This window comes from Mobula hypostoma, chromosome 3, assembly GCF_963921235.1.
Source record: "Mobula hypostoma chromosome 3, sMobHyp1.1, whole genome shotgun sequence".
Taxonomy (NCBI): Eukaryota; Metazoa; Chordata; class Chondrichthyes; order Myliobatiformes; family Myliobatidae; genus Mobula; species Mobula hypostoma.
In genome coordinates this window covers 47787110-47804621 of record NC_086099.1, presented here as the reverse complement: position 1 = coordinate 47804621, position 17512 = coordinate 47787110, and the positions used below count along the sequence as shown (strand labels likewise).

Sequence of the window (17512 nt, the reverse complement as noted above, 5' to 3'; positions counted from 1 at the left end):
AATAATTGCCAAACCTCTTGAGGTGTACCTTTTAATGTTATGGTATGAATGATTTCACTTCTGAAATAAACATATGAAAAAATTGTGACCTAAAGACTTGGAAGCCGTTTCTCATTTGAACTGAGAAACTGTGTATTTTGCTCATGTCCAGAGGAAGAACTTAGCAATCTTTATTTGTTTCCACGAAATTTTAACTCTGTGTGTCAAGGTGATTTTGTCATCCTGCTGTTTTGTCCATAAAAGAAAATTGAAATTATAATGTACGTGCTTCCTGTGCCCATTTCTTTCTTCAGTCACCAACATGTTAGCAAGTCAAGCTAAGTAATTAAAGGACCAGCAAAACTGTAAGCAACTATAACACTTGGCTTATAACAAAACATTGGATTCTCTTAAAAATCATTTCCTTAAAGAGGGAGTACTTGAAGATATATCTAAAGAAAATAGATTTGGTTAGTATCTGAGCACTGCTGGTCTGGTCCATAAAATAATTATCTAGGATGAAAAGAAGAAATTGATCAGATTGTATTTAATAATATGTAGTTGGTTATTTGTAACATTTGAGTAGCTTTGTATTTGCAAGCACTTGTACTTCATCTTCGAACAAATTAGTTCAGCAATCCGGAATATTTCAACAATATATTTAATGTTATGTAAAATAATTGCATGGTTTCAATAGTTTATAGAGTACATGATATTATGGAATAACTTCTTTAATTTTCATTTTTGTTTCATTAAGACTGCTATTAGACCCACAGATGTCATACTGGAAGTTGGCCCTGGTACAGGTAACATGACTGTGAAAATTCTGGAAAAGGCTAAAAAGGTATGGCGAGGCAAAGCAGAACAATATGCAAGCAAGCACTCTTTATATGGAGATCAACATTTAATCACTATAGTAGATTACTGCTTTTTTATTGCACAATATTTATTCTAGGACATTTTATGCAGCCTTCTATATCTCTATTTTGGTTTCAAACATAGGATTTGTTTGTGATTGATTACGCTCACTTAAATCACTTTATTTCATTGCTCTGTTGCATTCCATTGCTTGCAGATTTAAGGTTTTATGAATTACTTATAGTTTTTCTTCCTTACCTATTTTAAGTTTTGCCCTTTGGCTATTTTTTGATTAGACTCCAATATTACTACTTTTTCTGTTTATTTTTGTGTGTGTGTGTTAGTTTATGATTAAGTGTGCTTCAATGTCCTGATCCTTTTTAAGCTTTTAAAGTTCTTGGTATCTGACCATCAAGGACATATTCTTGTTTGTTTTTCACAAATTAAACTAATTTCACATTTCTAGGCCAGCCTGATCTCTAATAAACATGTTCAGATTTGTTGATGTTCAATGGATTTTAGCATATTACGACAATAATCATGGTTTTGATTTTTATGTTCACTATAGGTAATTGCTTGTGAACTTGATAGCAGACTTGTTGCTGAACTACAGAAAAGAGTTCAAGGAACGTAAGTTATAGAAGTATTTTATATTACTAAGTGCCATCATGAATCATGTGGGAGACAATCATACTAAAGAATTTGGATTGCAACTAATGTCAAGTTTTGTCTGCTTTTATATTTCAAATAATATTTTTATTTCTTGTGTAAATTTGTTTCAGACCTGTTGCAAATAAACTTCAAATAATGGTTGGAGATGTGCTGAAGACAGACTTGCCATTCTTTGATGCATGTGTAGCAAATTTACCATATCAGGTAATTTATTACCTTTTTATCAGAAGAGCTCTGTTCCATTACTGTTGAGGATGTACTATGGTTAAGTCCTAGTTTTGAACTCTAACTTACCACTATGATCAAAAGCTGTAGTGCCAACTTAGATTAGTGAAGATCAGACATGGTGTAGGCAGTAAGTTTCACTTATAAATTAAGTTTATTGGCAGGGAAGAAATATTTTGGTAAGGGAAGTGGTGGGGGGGGAGTTTTCTTTGCATCTGATGGGTGACTGTAATCCATGAGGTGTATTCTGGAACCGCTTCTGTTTGCTTTATATCAATGATGCATACATTTCTGGTTGCACCATTATAGAAAGGACGTCAAGGCTTTGGAGAATGTGCAAAAGAGGCTGCCTGGATGCTGCTTGGATTAGACTGCATGTGCTATAGTGAAAGGTTATGCAAATATGGGTTGTTCTCTCTGGAGCAGTGTAAGCTGATGGGAAATGGGACAGAGGTTTTCAAGATTATGAGAGGCATAGACAGAGTAACAGAAAATATCTCTTTACCAGGGCTGAAATTTCTAATATCCAAGGGCATGCATTTAAGGTGAGAGGGGACAATTTTAAAGGAAGTGTTAGGGTAAGTGTTTTTTTTTACAGAGTAAGTGGTGGGTACCTGGAATATCCAGTTTATGGTGGTGGTAGAGACAGAATATATGAGGAATTTTTAACAGACGTTTAGATAGGCACATGAATGTAAGGAAAATGAAGGGATATGGACATGTTGCAAGTAGAAGGGATTAGTTTAGCTGGCTATCTGACAATTAGTTTGACACAACATTGTGGGTTGAAAGGTGCTATACGCTGTTATGTTTTACATAGGACTGAATGAGACAAGGTCCAGATTTGTAGATCATCTCAAGATAGGTCATAGAGCAATAGAAAATGGACACAGGCCCTTCAGGCCAACCAGTCTATACTGACTTTGGTGCCAACCCAGCTGGACCTAATTTCTTTTTCAGCTCTTATATCTCTATACACCACTTCTCCAAGCCCCTTTCCAAGTTCTACTTAAATGATACTATTGTATCTGCCTTAACCATTTCCTCTGTCTGCTCCTCAGATCCATTTTAAATCTCTGCCATCTGTCCTTGAATCTATGCCCCCTGGTTTTAGACTCCCCAACTCTGGGGAAAAGACTTAAAATTCACCTTGGCTATGCCTCCCACAACTTTAAACATTTTTATCAGGTCTTCCCTTATTCTCCTACATATCTCAGTGATAATAAACCTGAATCTATGCACATGCACTCTCAGGTCCCTCAGTTCCATTACCTTGCCATTCATAGTACATCCTACTCTGTAAAATTTACTGTTTTTCCAAAGTTATCTTTCCAAAATGCATCACCTATATAATTACCTACATTGAAATCCATTTCTCACCCTTCGGTCCATTTCCCAACTGATCAAGCTCCCCTATCATCTGTGATGACCACCTTCACTACCAACAATGTCTCATAATTTTGTGTCATCTTCAAACTTACTGATCAAGCCAGATGCATTCACATCCAATAACAAGTGTCCTAACACTAATCCTTGTGGCATAACACTAATCACCAGCTTCCATTCCAAAAAAACAACCTTCAACTACCACTCAAGCCAATTTTGAATACACCTAACTAGATCCCCATGGATTCCATTGGACCTAACCTTCCATTCCAGCCTATATGCAAGACTTTGTCAAAGGCATTGCTAAAGTCTAAGTATACAACATCCACTGCCTTATCCTCATCTACCTTTTGATTACCTCTTTGGGAAATAAAAACAAAAATGGTCACCAGGCATGGCTTTCCATGCACAAAGCCATTCTGACTCCAAATGAAACTCTTATCTCTCCAAATGCTGGTGGATCCTGTCCCTCAGAATTTCTTCCAGTAACTTCCCCACTTCAGCAGTCAGGTTGACTGGTCTTAGTTCCCTGGTTTGTTTTTGCTACCCTTAAACAATGGAACACCTTCCAGTTTTTGGGAACATTGCCAGTGACTTATGAGCAACTATCTTAGGTGCGTGGCCAAGTGGTTAAGGCGTTGGTCTAGTGATCTGAAGGTTGCTAGTTCGAGCCTCTGCTGAGGCAGCGTGTTGTGTCCTTGAGCAAGGCACTTAACCACACATTGCTCTGTGACGACACTGGTGCCAAGCTGTATTGGCCCTAGTGCCCTTCTCTTGGACAACATCAGTGGTGTGGAGAGGGGAGACTTGCAGCATGGGCAACTGCGGGTCTTCCATACAACCTTGCCCAGGCCTGCGCCCTGGAAACCTCCCAAGGTGCAAGTCCATGGTCTCACGAGACTAACGGATGCCTATATAGAATTATAGTCACTAGAGCCAAAGGCTCCCTAACTACTCCACCTCAATTACCTGCTCTGCCTCGTTTCCTGAGTAGGTAATGCCAAGTACAGCCCTCTGTATATTGACTTTCCTAGCAACATTTCACAAATTCCACCCCTTCTTGTCTTGTATCTAGGTTGCACCCTTCTTGTCTTGTATCTATGGTTTCCCTGAGTGATCTCCCAAGAATGTCATCTGTAAGCACTACTCTTACATCCGCTTTATCAAAAGGGCATCATCCTCGATCATATATCTGTACCTCTGTCTCACCTTTCAACTGTAGTATCTGTATCCTGCCCATTTCTTGAGCACATTTCTGTCATGGCTATAACATCTCAGTTCTCAGAGCCAATCCATGCTCTGAGGTTTTAAGCCTTGTGCATTGAAATAAATGTAGTTTAACTGGGTATTGCTTTCCTTCCCTTAACGGTAACAGGATTGGTACTGAATTGGAAGGTTGAGCTTATTTTTAGCTCACCAGGGAATATTGTGACATGATTTGACAGATGTTTAAAAGTATCAAGTCACAGAGATGTTTCAGACCATTCCTGTGTTTTGAGGGGATTGGGAATACAAGCACAAATATTATAATTGATGGAAGAGTTTTAAAACAAAGAATCAGAGATTGTTGCTTAAAATGAATCATTTTTTAAATTGTAATTATAGGACAAAATGTTTTCAGCATTTTTATTGGTGTAGTTAAGTTGCTTTGAGCAAGGTAATCTTACTTGGCTTAAGTAACATTCTCATTAGGAAAAGATACAGCAGGAGCTGCTTTGCAAGTGTTCCTAATGAAGTAGGTGCATTGACTTGATGCTATGCTATGAAAAGTTAATCAGAGTAATGTTTTTATTGGACTAGTTTGTATATTTTTGAAAGGAAATAATGCATTTAGTTTTTGCAAAAAATGAGTTGTAACTTGATTTATTATAACGTTTACAGATCTCCTCACCATTTGTTTTTAAACTACTGCTGCACAGACCATTCTTCAGGTGCGCCCTTTTCAGCATTATTTTATAAAATGAAAATACTGGATTATTAGGATACTTGAGGTGTGAAGGAAAATAGTACAAACTGCAAAGTGAAAATGGGGGGTGGGGGGGGGAATACTGGTATTGCTGGAAATCTAATATGACTGATGCAGACACGGTGACTGATACAGATAGAGAAATCAAGTTACCCAAAGTTGTAGAATTCAATATTGACTCTAGAAGGCTGCAACATGCCCAGATGGATAACAAGATAGCATTCCTCAAGCTTGCATTGGGCTTGATTGTAGCGTTGAGGAGACCACAGGCTAATCTATCAGAATGGGATGCTGAGGTAAAGTGGCAGACAGGCAAAAGAAAAATCTGGGTTTCTCTTGTGGTCTGAACAAAGATACAGAGATTGTCCACAAAGCAGTCATCAATCTGCATTTGGTTTCTTTAATGCTGACCCCAACTTGCACAAGCAGTTTCTTTCTACCTATCTATCTATCTGGTACCTAAAATGCACAAGCAGGACTACCTTGGCAGACCTATTGTCTCAATCTGTTCTTGTTACTCCATTCAATAGATGTTCTGCAGTTTCCACCACCTGCAAAGAGATTCCGCCACCAGTTACCTCTTCTCGTATTTCAGCATTTTGCTGTTCCATTGGGCATTCCCCAGTCCATTATTCCATTTCCACCAACCACTCCTGTTACGGCATTTTCCTTGCAACTGCAGGTGATGCCTACACATCCTTTCTCCTCATCCCCTCCCACCAAGTATGACCAGGTAGTCTTCCAAATGAAGTTAGTTACTGCCTGTTAAGTTGCTGGCATCTCTGTCCTTGGCTATCTTCTCTATTATACCCCAGGTGTGATTCAAGGTCCTCATTTCTGCCTCTGGTACAACTCCCAAGTTGTTTTTGGTCTCCCACGTTTCCTCCTCCCTTCAGAGGTCCAGTAAAGTGCTGTCTTGACGATGGAGTTGGCCTCTCTTCTCATCACATGCCCAACCCACCTTCAGTATTTCCTCATGATGATTGTAGCCATGTCCTCTCGATGACACTGAAGGTGTAGGGAATGGTTGGAGATCTTTCTTGGCCAGAAAATATGGAGAACCTTCCAGAGGCTGATGGTGTGGAATGATGACAGCTTGGCAAGGTTGCTCTCTGTCACTTGTGCGCCAGCATTCTGACCTGTACAAGAGTGTGGACAGAACACAGTTGTGGATGCTGTATCTGGTTCATCCCCATATGCTGTTCATTCATCTGAAGACGCTTCCAGCTTTGCTGAGTCTGTACTGCATGTCATCATTGGTCCCACCATCTTGCCGAATGATGCTGCCCATATAGGTGAATCTGCCAGAGCTGGGTAAGTCGATGTCATCTGCCTTGCCAGGAGGAGGAGACTCTACATTGAGGGTCATGGTCTCAGTCTCTCTCTGGCTGACCCTTGAGTCCACCCTGTCTACCAAAGGTACACAGGTGCTGATTTTTCTCTTGCATGTGCTGGTGTGTATGTGATAGTAATGCGAGGTCCTTTGCAAAGTCACTGTCTTCTAAAGTAGGAATGGAGTCTACCTAGTGCCTCTCTGTTTATCTTTTATTGTTTGCCTCGTAACCCTATCACCAGGTTAAATAATAGTGTCGACATCACACAGCCTTGCCTCAATCCTGTCTTGACTTCAAAGCTCAAATTGCATCCCCCAATTGTGCAGGTAAAATTAGCATAGAAACTCTGAATAAGATGGACAGTTTCGTAAGGGATCCCATATGATCTGAGAATTCCCCGGAGGCCCTCCCTGTGGATGCTAACAAAGGCCTTTTCAAGGTCTACGAAACTCAGATACAGTTGTCTCTGCCACCCTGTGCACTGTTCTATGATGTTATGTAGCATGCAGATCTGGTCAACACAGCCTCTGTTTCTCCTGAAACCAGCTTGCTCAAGCCACAATGATAGCATCTGTAATCCATTGGACAATGACTTTGGTGATAATCTTCCTGGGCACTGACAGAAGTGTGATGCCACACTAGTTGTTGCAATCACTTGGCACTCCTTTGGGGATCCTAACAATAACTCCCTCTGTCCAGTCCGAGGGTACTGTCCCCATCCCCAGTGGTGCAGGATGGCTGCTGCAACTTTCGGTTCAGTTTGAACAGTTCGGTGTTTATATTGCCATGTGCTAGAGCTTTATGATTTAATCACAGCAACAGTCTCTTGGGTGGATGTGATGATGATGTCAAGGTTCTCTGCTGCCTCTTGTATGTCAGGTCTTCCTCTGATATTGGTCCACTCAGTAATTCTCCGAAATACTCTGTTCATCAGGTTCTTGCTCTTTCTCACTTGTCAAAAACAGACCATTCTTATCTCTCACATGACTGCTGAAACTGGCCTGGAACTTTCTGCATTCCATTTGTGAACTCTGTATGTATTTCTCTGATCACCTTGATCGGCTGCTGCTTTGGCCTCCTCTGGAAGGTCTTCCATGTAGATTCTCTTATCCTTTCTTATAAGTCTCTTCTCTTTCTTGTTAGCTTCAGTGTATACTATTTTAAGTTTCACCTTAATTTGTGTTGACTTTGCATCTAACACTTCCTTTTTAATTTTCCGTCCTTCTAAGGCTGTCCATGTTTCCTGCTGTATCCATTCTTTGTTCTTTCCAGCTCTGTATCCTAGACAAGCCTCACTGCTCTCCTTGAAGACTGAGGCACTCCATTTCCACGTTGTGTCGATCCTGTCTTTGACACATCCTCATCAAGGTCTTGCAAGGCCTAGATTTTTTTCTTGTACTTGAATCTCTCAGTTTGAGTTTCATCACTGTTTCAACAGGGTGATGATCACTTCCTGTATCTGTTCCTCTCTTCACCTTTACATCCTTCAAGAATCACCTCCACATACCATTGGTCATTAAATGGTCAATCTGGTTCTTGTCGTGTCCATTGAGTGAGCATCATGTCGGTTTTTGGATTTCACAGGGTGGAAAGAGGGTCCCTCCTATGACCAGATTGTTCATGACACAGAATTCCACCAGCCTTTCACCATTGTTATTCATCGCTTCACATCAATGCATGCCCATGACAATGATTGTGTCATAGTGTGATGTTAACTCTACCTCCCGATTGCAGTTCTTTGTAGAAGATGTCCTTTTCTTCAATGTCACTATCATTAATTGAAGCAGAGCACTGAATCACAGTCATGTTCACCTGCTTCCCTTTCAAGCTGTCCCTCATCAGCTTACTGTTGATTGGTTTCCACTCCAAGCACCTCTCAATGCCTTTCTTCAAAATGACAGCTATGCCATTATGATGCTGACCATCTTCCCTTCCTGAGTGTAAAACTGTTCACCAGTTGCTGCCTTTAGTCTGCCAGACCCTGTCCATCTGCTTTCACTGATGTCCAGTATATGTGAGTTGTAACAACACATTTCTGTGGTTATTTGTGCTAGCTTGCCTGTGTTGTACCTGGTTCATACATTCCAAAGAACAATTTTGGTATTGGCCTTTGCAGTGTTCAGGGCTTCCTTCACCATGCCAATAGCTTCCTCTTGATTTTCACTACTGTCAATCATGCAAATCCCAAGGGGAGACTCAGGAATACCATCGCACACCGATATAGAAGGATTTTTCGTTGCTGTTTCTGTAACAATTATTTTTTGACCAGTCACTTCCAAGTGAAGTAGAGATTCTGTTGCACTTCCAATCGAGTATATTTGGTGTTCACAATGTAGCCTCCTATATTGGGGAAAACTAAATGCAACTTAGTCGATTGCTTTTTGGAACTCCTGTATTTAGTCTGTAGGTTTGACCCTGAATTTACCATTGCCTGTCACTTTAACTTCTCATCCTACTCCCACTCAGTCTGATCTCCTATACTATTAAAGAGGCTCAATGCAATTTTAAGAAAGATACTGTATTTTCTGTTTGAACATGTTGTAGCCTTCTGGATTTGATACTGATTTCTACAATTTCGGTAATTATATTTCCTTATCTATATCAGTCACCTATAAATGATAATTGCCTCGGCCTGTATGTCCTTTCTCACCCTTTCTATTTTGTATTCCTTCTGGGAGTGGAGGGCATACATGTCAGTCTAACCTGTGAAGTATGTCTTCCCGCTCTGCTTTTTATCACTCCTTTGTTTTTTCTCCATTCTTTTATTTCTGTTCATTTGCCTATGTCTCAGTTTCTGTTACCATTCACTCATTGACAAGATCAACATCAGAGACACCCCCCACCCTGCAGTTTAACAAACTTCTTTCGTTTCCCTCCCAGTTCTGATGAAGGGTCTTCAACCTGAAACATTAGCTCTCCCTTCCCATGCTTGTAGTCCGATCTGCTTAAAATTTACAGCGTTTTGTTTCTATTTTGGGCAAAAATTATCTGCCCTAAAGCAGTTAGCATAAAGATACAAATAGATTTTTGAAGCTGTGTTGAAGGTTTTAGGGTGAGCTTGATAAAGGGAGGAGGGGCGGGGGGGTAATGCCAGTGCTCTGTACTACATTGCTTCTGTGCATGACTTCTGTACAATTAGCAACTGCTGAAAAACGACAAGTTTGATATGTCCCCTTCCAGTAAAACTGAGCAGAGGGAGGTGTTGCAGTAATTGAAGTGGTAACTAGGTCTTGTTTTTATTTATATAAGTGTGTGAATTGATGCATTTCTATTTACAGGTGTGCAGTATTAATGTTCCAACGTGAATTTGCTCTTCGACTTGTTGCAAATCCAGGAGATAAGCTATACTGCAGGCTCTCAATCAACACACAACTACTTGCACGTGTTGATCATCTGATGAAGGTTACAATCAGAATTATTGTACTCAGGTGTTTTAGTTACTTGATATATGGATACATCTAATATGCCAAATCAGGACAATATTTTATATTGCACTGTGCTTCCCTTCCATCACCTATCTATTACTGTTACCATATTTTCTTGTAAATTGTGCGGTTAGTTTTTAATCCAGCTTCTTGTCAGACATCTGATTGGATGTTTTCAGTGGAGATGTACAGTATCCTGGTATTGTCAGTAAATTGCATTCTCTTTATGCTTGTGTTCTTTTTATACTGTACATCAAGTTTTACTTGGGTATTTGCACCAGCTGACAGCTCTGCGAATTTCCAACTGGAGCCAGATGAGGTCCTCTAATTAACATCTCTTCCAAAAGTAGCGCATAAGTGCAGCATTTCTACCATTCTTCAGTAATGTGCTACAGTTTCGAAATTAAGTGTTTACGTATTTGAAGCAGCAGTAGACTTTGAGACTAGTTCAGAAGAACAGGGCCACCAAGCGAATCCTAGGGAGTTATAAACGCAAACACGAGGAATTCTGCAGATGCTGGAAATTCAAGCAACACACATCAAAGTTGCTGGTGAATGCAGCAGGCCAGGCAGCTAGTCCTGACGAAGGGTCTTGGCCCGAAACGTCGACTGTACCTCTTCCTAGAGATGCTGCCTGGCCTACTGTGTTCACCAGCAACTTTGATGTGTGTTCCTAGGGAGTTATACTTCAGTTGTACAAAGCTACAAAATTGCTTGCAAGTTAATATACTTTTTCTTTGTCTAGGTTGGAAAAAACAACTTCAAGCCTCCACCTAAAGTAGAATCAAGTGTGGTTAGGATAGAACCAAAGAATCCACCGCCACCAGTTAACTTCCAGGTGAAATTTGATTCGTATATTTTACATGTTGGATTTCAATGATCCACTAATACAGTACCTTGAAAAAGTATTTTTCCCCCACAACTGTTTTCAGATTTTACTGTATCATTTTCTAAATTTAAAATACATTGAAGCAGTATTTTTTGAACTAATCTATAAAACATTGTGCATCATGTTGAGTCAAAAGAAACATTCTAAAACCTGTCAACAGTTTACTAAAAATTAAAAACCAAAATAGGGGCTGAAAAGGTATTGATCCCCTTTGTTAATTACTACACTAACTTTCCTCAGGTGCAATATTACCGTACCAACTCACCTAATTTGTTGATGTAGGAAATTGGAAGATCACCTGAATAAATACCCCTCTCTGTAAGGTCCAACAACATGGTAGATTTTCAATAGACTAGACCCAAAATGAAGACAAAAAGACATGGAGTTCAATGCAGTCCATCATAAAAAAGTGTTAAAATAGGAAACCACAGCCACACTGTCTAGGCCACCCTTCTAAACTTAGTTGCTGGAGAAAAATGGCATTTGTAAGAGCGACTGCAGTGATGCCGACAGTCACTTTGAGTGAGCTGCAGAAGTCAGTGGCTGCAACTAGAGATGAAGTTCATGGCTCCACAATCTGTAAGCCCTTGCACAGAAAGTATATTTACAGAAGAATGCCAAGGAAGAAGCCTTGGCTAAAAGAAGCGTATCCTTCTCTGTAAAGACTGTGCAACATATCACTTAGAAGATAGTGTAAAGATGCGGAAGGTCTTGTGGTCAGATGAGACTAAATGGAAATTTATGGCCTTAACACTAAATGGTATGTGTGGATCAGCTATTTAACACCATCCCTACTGTAAAGTATGGTGGAGGTAGCATCATGTTATGGGGATGCTTTTTGGCAAGAGGGATTGGAAATCTGGTCAGGATTGATGGAAGATAAGAGTCATAGAGAAGTACCACACAGAAAGAAGCCCCTTTGGCCCATCTAGTCCATGCCAAAATCAATTAGATTATGAAGATACGCAGTCCTCTTTTTATTGTCATTTAGTAATGCATGCATTAAGAAATGATACAAATATTTCCTTCAGTGTGATATCACAAAACATAGGACAGACCAAGACTGAAAAAAAAACTAACAAAACCACATAATTATAACATATAGTTACAACAGTGCAACAATACCATAACTTGATGAAGAAGTCCATGAGCACATTAAAAGTTCAAAGTCTCTCAAACGTCCCACATCTCACGCAGACGGAGAGAAGGAAGAAAAACTCTCCCTGCCATACCTGACCACGGTCCGACTTTGAGTCATCCGAAAACTTCGAGCTCTGATCAGCTCTCTGATACCAAGTACTGAGCGCCATCTCTATCCGAACGATTCAACCTCCTTCTCGGTCGCCAACAGCAGGCAAAGCCGGGGATTTTGAGGCCTTCCCTCCGAAAGATTCCTGACCGCGCAGTAACAACAGCAGCGAACGAGCGTTTCAGAAATTTTTCCAGATGTTCCTCTGTGCTTTCATCTCCATCTCCATCAAATCAGAATTGTTCACAAATTTAACAAATACGATATCATTTTCATCGAAGGGCTGCGCACGCAAGGCACACTGCTTCTCTCTCCTCCTGCCTCAAACTGCCTACTGACCCTCTGAGTTGAGTGAAGAAGTTTTCCCTCATGTTCCCCTTAAACTTAAATCTTTCCTTATAACTCAAGTCCTCCAGACCTGGCAACATCCTTGTAAATTTTCTCTGCACTCTTTCAACCTTGTTTACATCTTTCTTGTAGGTAGGTGACCAAAATTGCAGACAATACTCCAAATTAGGCCTCGCCAACGTCTGATACAACTCCAACATACCATCCCATCTTCTGTACTTAATACATTGAATTATGAAGGCCAATGTGTCAAAAGCTTCCTTTAGGACCCTATCTATCTGTGACACCACTTTCAACTGATTGTGTATCTGTATTCCCAGATCCCTTTTGCTCTACCACACTCCTCAGTGCCTTACTGTTTGCTGTGTAAGACCTACCCTGGTTTGTCCTACCGAAGTGCAAAATTTCCCAGTTGTCTGCATTAAATTCCATCTGTGACTTCTCAGCTGATGCAGATCTCTCTGCAAGCCATGATAGCCTTCCTCACTGTCCGCTACACCCCCAATTTTGGTGTCATCTGAAAATTTGCTGATCCAATTAACCACATTATCATCCAGATCATTGATATAGATGACAAACGACAAAGAACCTAGCACCAATCCCTAGAGCACTCCTCTAGTCACAGGCCTCCAGTCAGAGAGACAACCATCTACTACCTCTCTGGCTTCTCCCACAAAGCCAATGTGTAATCAGTTTACTACCTCGTCGTGAATGCTGAGCGACTGAACCTTCTTACCGGCCTCCCATGTGGGACCTTGTTAAATGTCTCACTGTAGTCCATGTAGACAACATCCACTGCCTTGCCTTCATCCACTTAACTGGTAACTTCTTCAAAAATCTCTTAAGATTGATTAGACATGACCTACCATGCATGATGAATATCCTTAATCTGTCCATGCCTACCCAAATACTTACATATTCTGTCCCTTCCGATAAATTTCCCACAACTGCTGTCAGACTCAGTGGCCTTGTTTCTGTTCGGAGCCTTTTTTAAACTGTGGAACATTGGTTATCCTCCAATCCTTTGGTACCTCTCCTGATGCTAAGAATGTTTTAAATATCTCTCCTAGGGTCCTGGCAGTTTCTGCACTTGCCTCCCAGAGTCTGAGGGAACACCTCATCAGGCCCTGGGGATTTATCCACCCTGATTTGCCTCAGGGTAGCAAACACCTCCTCTGTAATCTGTACAGAATCCATGAAGTTGATTCTGCTTTGCCTCTCTTCTATGCACTCAGTATCCATCTCCCAAATACAGATGCAAAGAATTAATTTAAGATCTCCCTCATCTGTTTTGGCTGCACACATGGATTACCATTCTAGTCTTCCAGAGGATCTGTGTCACTAGCAATCCTTTTGCTCTTAACATACCTGTAGGATATCTTGGGATTCTCCTTCATCTTGTCTGCTGGAGCAACTTCATGCCTTCTTTTAGCCTTCCTGATTTCTTTCTTAAGTATTCTCTTGAGAGATCCTGGATAAAAAACCTGCTAGTTTAAACTGTCGAGGAAGTTTATCTTTCAACAAGACAATGACCCAAAGCACACTGCCAGAGCAACCATGGGGTGGCTTCAGATGAAGAAAATTGCTGTCCACAAGTGCTCCCCAACTAACCTGGCACAGCTTGAGCAATTTAGCAGAGGATTGGGCAAATCTTGCTCCCTCATGTTGTGCAAAGCTAATAGAGACATATCCAAAAAGCCTACTGGCTGAATAGTTACAAGAGGTGGTAAGTACTAAAGGGGATGAATAGGTGAAACTGGGAGCGGGGGGGGGGATGTGAAGTAAAGAGCTGGGAATTTGATAGGTGCAAGAGATACAGGGCTGGAAGAGGGAGAATAGGAGAGGACAGAAGGGCATGGAAGAAACAAAAGGGAGGAGGAACACCAGATGGGCAGGCAAAGAGATAGGGTGAGAGAGGGAAAGGGGGATAGGGAATGGTGGGGGAGCATTACCAGAAGTTCAAGAAATCAATATCCATGCCATCAGGTTGGAGGCTACCTAGACAGAATACAAGGTGTTTTTCCTCCAACCTGAGTGTGGCTTCATCATGACAGTAGAGGAGGCCATGTGTTTCACCTATCACCTTGTGTTTCTCCCTTCCCTCCCCCCACCTTTTAAGTCTACTCCTCATCTTTTTTTCTGCAGTCCTGCTGAAGGGTTTCCGCCCAAAACGTCAACTATCCTCTTTTCTATAGATGCTACCTAGCCTGCTGAGTTCCTCCAGCATTTCAGAATTAGAATCAGGTTTATTATCATCAGCATGTGACGTGAAGTTTGTTAACTTAGCAACAACAGTTCAGTGCAATACATAATCTAGCAGAGAAAAAAAAATACAAGTAAATCAATTATGTATATTGAATAGATTTTTTAAAAAGTGCAAAAACAGAAATACTGTATTTTTTTTTTAAAGTGAGGTAGTGTCCAAAGATTTAATGTCCATTTAGGAATCAGATGGCAGAGGGGAAGAAGCTGTTCCTGAATCGCTGAGTGTGAGCCTTCAGTGTGTCGACAGCTAAAAAAGTTCTGGTTCAGGTTTTGTCAGTTGTCAAGTTCTTTGTTGTTTCTGATTGCAATCAGAAATGCAATTATCAAAAATGAAATGACTATTAAACGTCTAAATATTAAATCAACTAAAAACACTTGAAAATGTAATTAAAACAATATTTTAAAAAGTGGACCTAATTTTCCTATTCAAATGAATAGGATCATGAATCCTGTACACAGAACTCTCTGGATGATACTGCAGTGGAGCATGGGCTTTCACTGTCAGAGATTGGCTTGAGAGGTCAGAACTTGCATATTCACAGAGGAATCCTGAATCTTGCAGAGTAGTGAAGAACGTGCGCGATTGTCATGTATTTCCCAGCAAAATCTGGGCCATTATTTAATCCTCGTGTTTGCATTATTTAATCCTGTTTTTTTTTAAGTTATTTTGAGCGATTGGGCTGTTTAATCAAATTGTTGATAGGACAACACAAATTGCTTTTGCCCTCCTGTTGGGGAAAATCAGCAAAAGATTTATTGCCAAAAATAACCCAGTATTGGAACTACAGATCGGAGGAAAGCAGTTCCATACCGCTATTACAAAGCATACCAATATTCACTGTCAATGTTACATGTAGGAAAAATGGCAGACTAAATAAATTTTTAAATTTGTGTGAATTTTTTTCAAGACTGATTTAAGTAATTTGCTTTTTAGCTCATTAGCTCTGGATCAGTTTCTTGCCACAATGTAAGTAGTGCAACAGAAACTGTAACGATGGATTTGTAATAGGTTCTTGTAAAAATTTAGCTCAAGTTTTGACTGCTTCCTGGTTTTGCTAGCCCTTTGCTCAGTTACTATGATATGACTCTGGTTTTCTTCATAATTGGTGGGACTTTTCCACGCAGTTTGGTTATCATCGGGAATTCAATTGGTGGGAAAAGTGTTCTTAAACATAGCCCTACTATCTCTTGAATTGCAGCATTTATCATTTGGAGCTTATTTATCTTCTGGTGTTTATTAATGCAAAACCTCAATATTTTCTATGGCTTCCATCATATGAAATTGTATTGTCATTTAGATGAGTGATGTATGGTTCATCTGAGCCAGTAATTTTGATAATTCTAAGATTACTTGTGAAAAAGTTATTATCTTCCAATTCGTAAATCTTCCTTTTATTCAATAATAGGAATGGGATGGTCTGGTCAGGATAGCATTTGTGAGAAAAAACAAGACTCTAGCTGCAGCTTTTAAGTAAGTATTTTGATATTTGAATTTCTTTTGAAGGGAAAAATAACACTTTGCTTATATGTTGTAATAAAAGTAATGTACAAGTAGATTTCATAAAAATGCTGTTTTGTTCAAAATCTGTGTTTTTAGTTTTAGTTAATGTACTTGCTTGCTTGTTCATTTGAAGCATTGATCTACATTCAATGTGATGCTTCAAAGAAACTTGGTCTGTTAAAATTCATCTGTGTTTACTCATAGATCCAGTGCAGTTGAACAGTTGCTGGAAAAAAATTACAGAATACACTGTTCTTTGCATAATATTGTAAGTATAAAAGTTGTATTTTGGTTTTGGTATACAATTGCCATAATATAGTTAATTAATGTTATAAAATAATTTTAAGACTTTTTAACTAATGTGACCAGTTACAAAATCTCTATTCATATAATAGTTAATTCTATAGGCTATTATTTGTCCAATTCTGTTCTACAAGTTTTAGTATGGACAAAACCAACGCAATTATTGTGTGTGCATGTCAAGAATCACTATTAACAAAAATAAAAATTCATCTTGAAAATGAACATTATTTTGAAGGTTTTTATGTACAAATTAATCCCAACATTTAAAGCTTTAGATATTGAATACACTCATTGTTCAGATTACTGTTTGCTGTAGGAAATTCCAGAAAACTTTAATATTGCTGAAAAAATCCAGAAAATCCTAGAAGAAACTGAATGCAGTGAAAAACGTGCTCGAACAATGGACGTAGATGACTTCATGAGGTAACGAGAAATTACTAAATTTGGCATGTTTATAAATGTGCATGGGCTTTGTCCTCTTCATTCATAGCAATTTTGCCTTCTTTCTCAGCCCAAATAATGTACAATTATTTGAGGTATCTGAGTAAATGAGTAACAGCTGCCCATTGGTATGGAATACAGTGGATTCTCGTTAATTGGGGTTTAGTTAATTAGGGGAGCTGCTTATTTGGGGCAACTCTTAAAGAACAAAAACTGATTGAGAAAATTGCCAGGATTCGCTTTGTTTATTTGGAACATTATGCTGCTTAATTGGGGCAGACTTGCCAAACAGGTCTAAGTAACGTCACTCACATGCACTTGTGGGGTTGTTAAGACACACCACCATGCGTATAGCAAAGTTTTTAAGTGTCATTTGTGTGTGTTTGTGTTCAAAAAGCAGATAGCTGGTGAGAAATAAGCAGTAAGCCATTCCAAGCTGTTTTGCTCACTGCGATTTCAGGCATTCAGGCTTGGAGATGCCAGAAATGGCTGGGAGTGAAAATGAAATAATGTCATTACTTCAAGTTAGCATCTAAGAATATTTTGAAGGTACTGTATCAACAATCTTCTAGAATGTTACAATGAAAATGAAGATTTGGAGAATGCAATCTTCGATAGCATTGTATGAAGGCAGTCCATTTTCTGCACTAACTATCGCAGTCATGTTTATT

General features: G+C 39.6%; 1 protein-coding gene across 5 annotated transcripts in view; it reads left to right on the top strand.

Annotated features, from left to right (window-relative positions):
* dimt1l (DIM1 dimethyladenosine transferase 1-like (S. cerevisiae)) overlaps positions 1–17512 on the top strand; it is a 36205-nt gene that overhangs the window by 16190 nt on the left and 2503 nt on the right. For all 5 annotated transcript variants that reach the window (XM_063042989.1, XM_063042990.1, XM_063042991.1 and 2 more), the window contains 9 exons: positions 737–823; positions 1406–1467; positions 1620–1713; positions 5002–5051; positions 9699–9822; positions 10591–10683; positions 16003–16067; positions 16302–16365; positions 16717–16823. In XM_063042989.1, coding sequence (XP_062899059.1) covers positions 737–823; positions 1406–1467; positions 1620–1713; positions 5002–5051; positions 9699–9822; positions 10591–10683; positions 16003–16067; positions 16302–16365; positions 16717–16823 — 746 coding nt within the window. The remainder of the gene's footprint in view (positions 1–736; positions 824–1405; positions 1468–1619; positions 1714–5001; positions 5052–9698; positions 9823–10590; positions 10684–16002; positions 16068–16301; positions 16366–16716; positions 16824–17512) is intronic.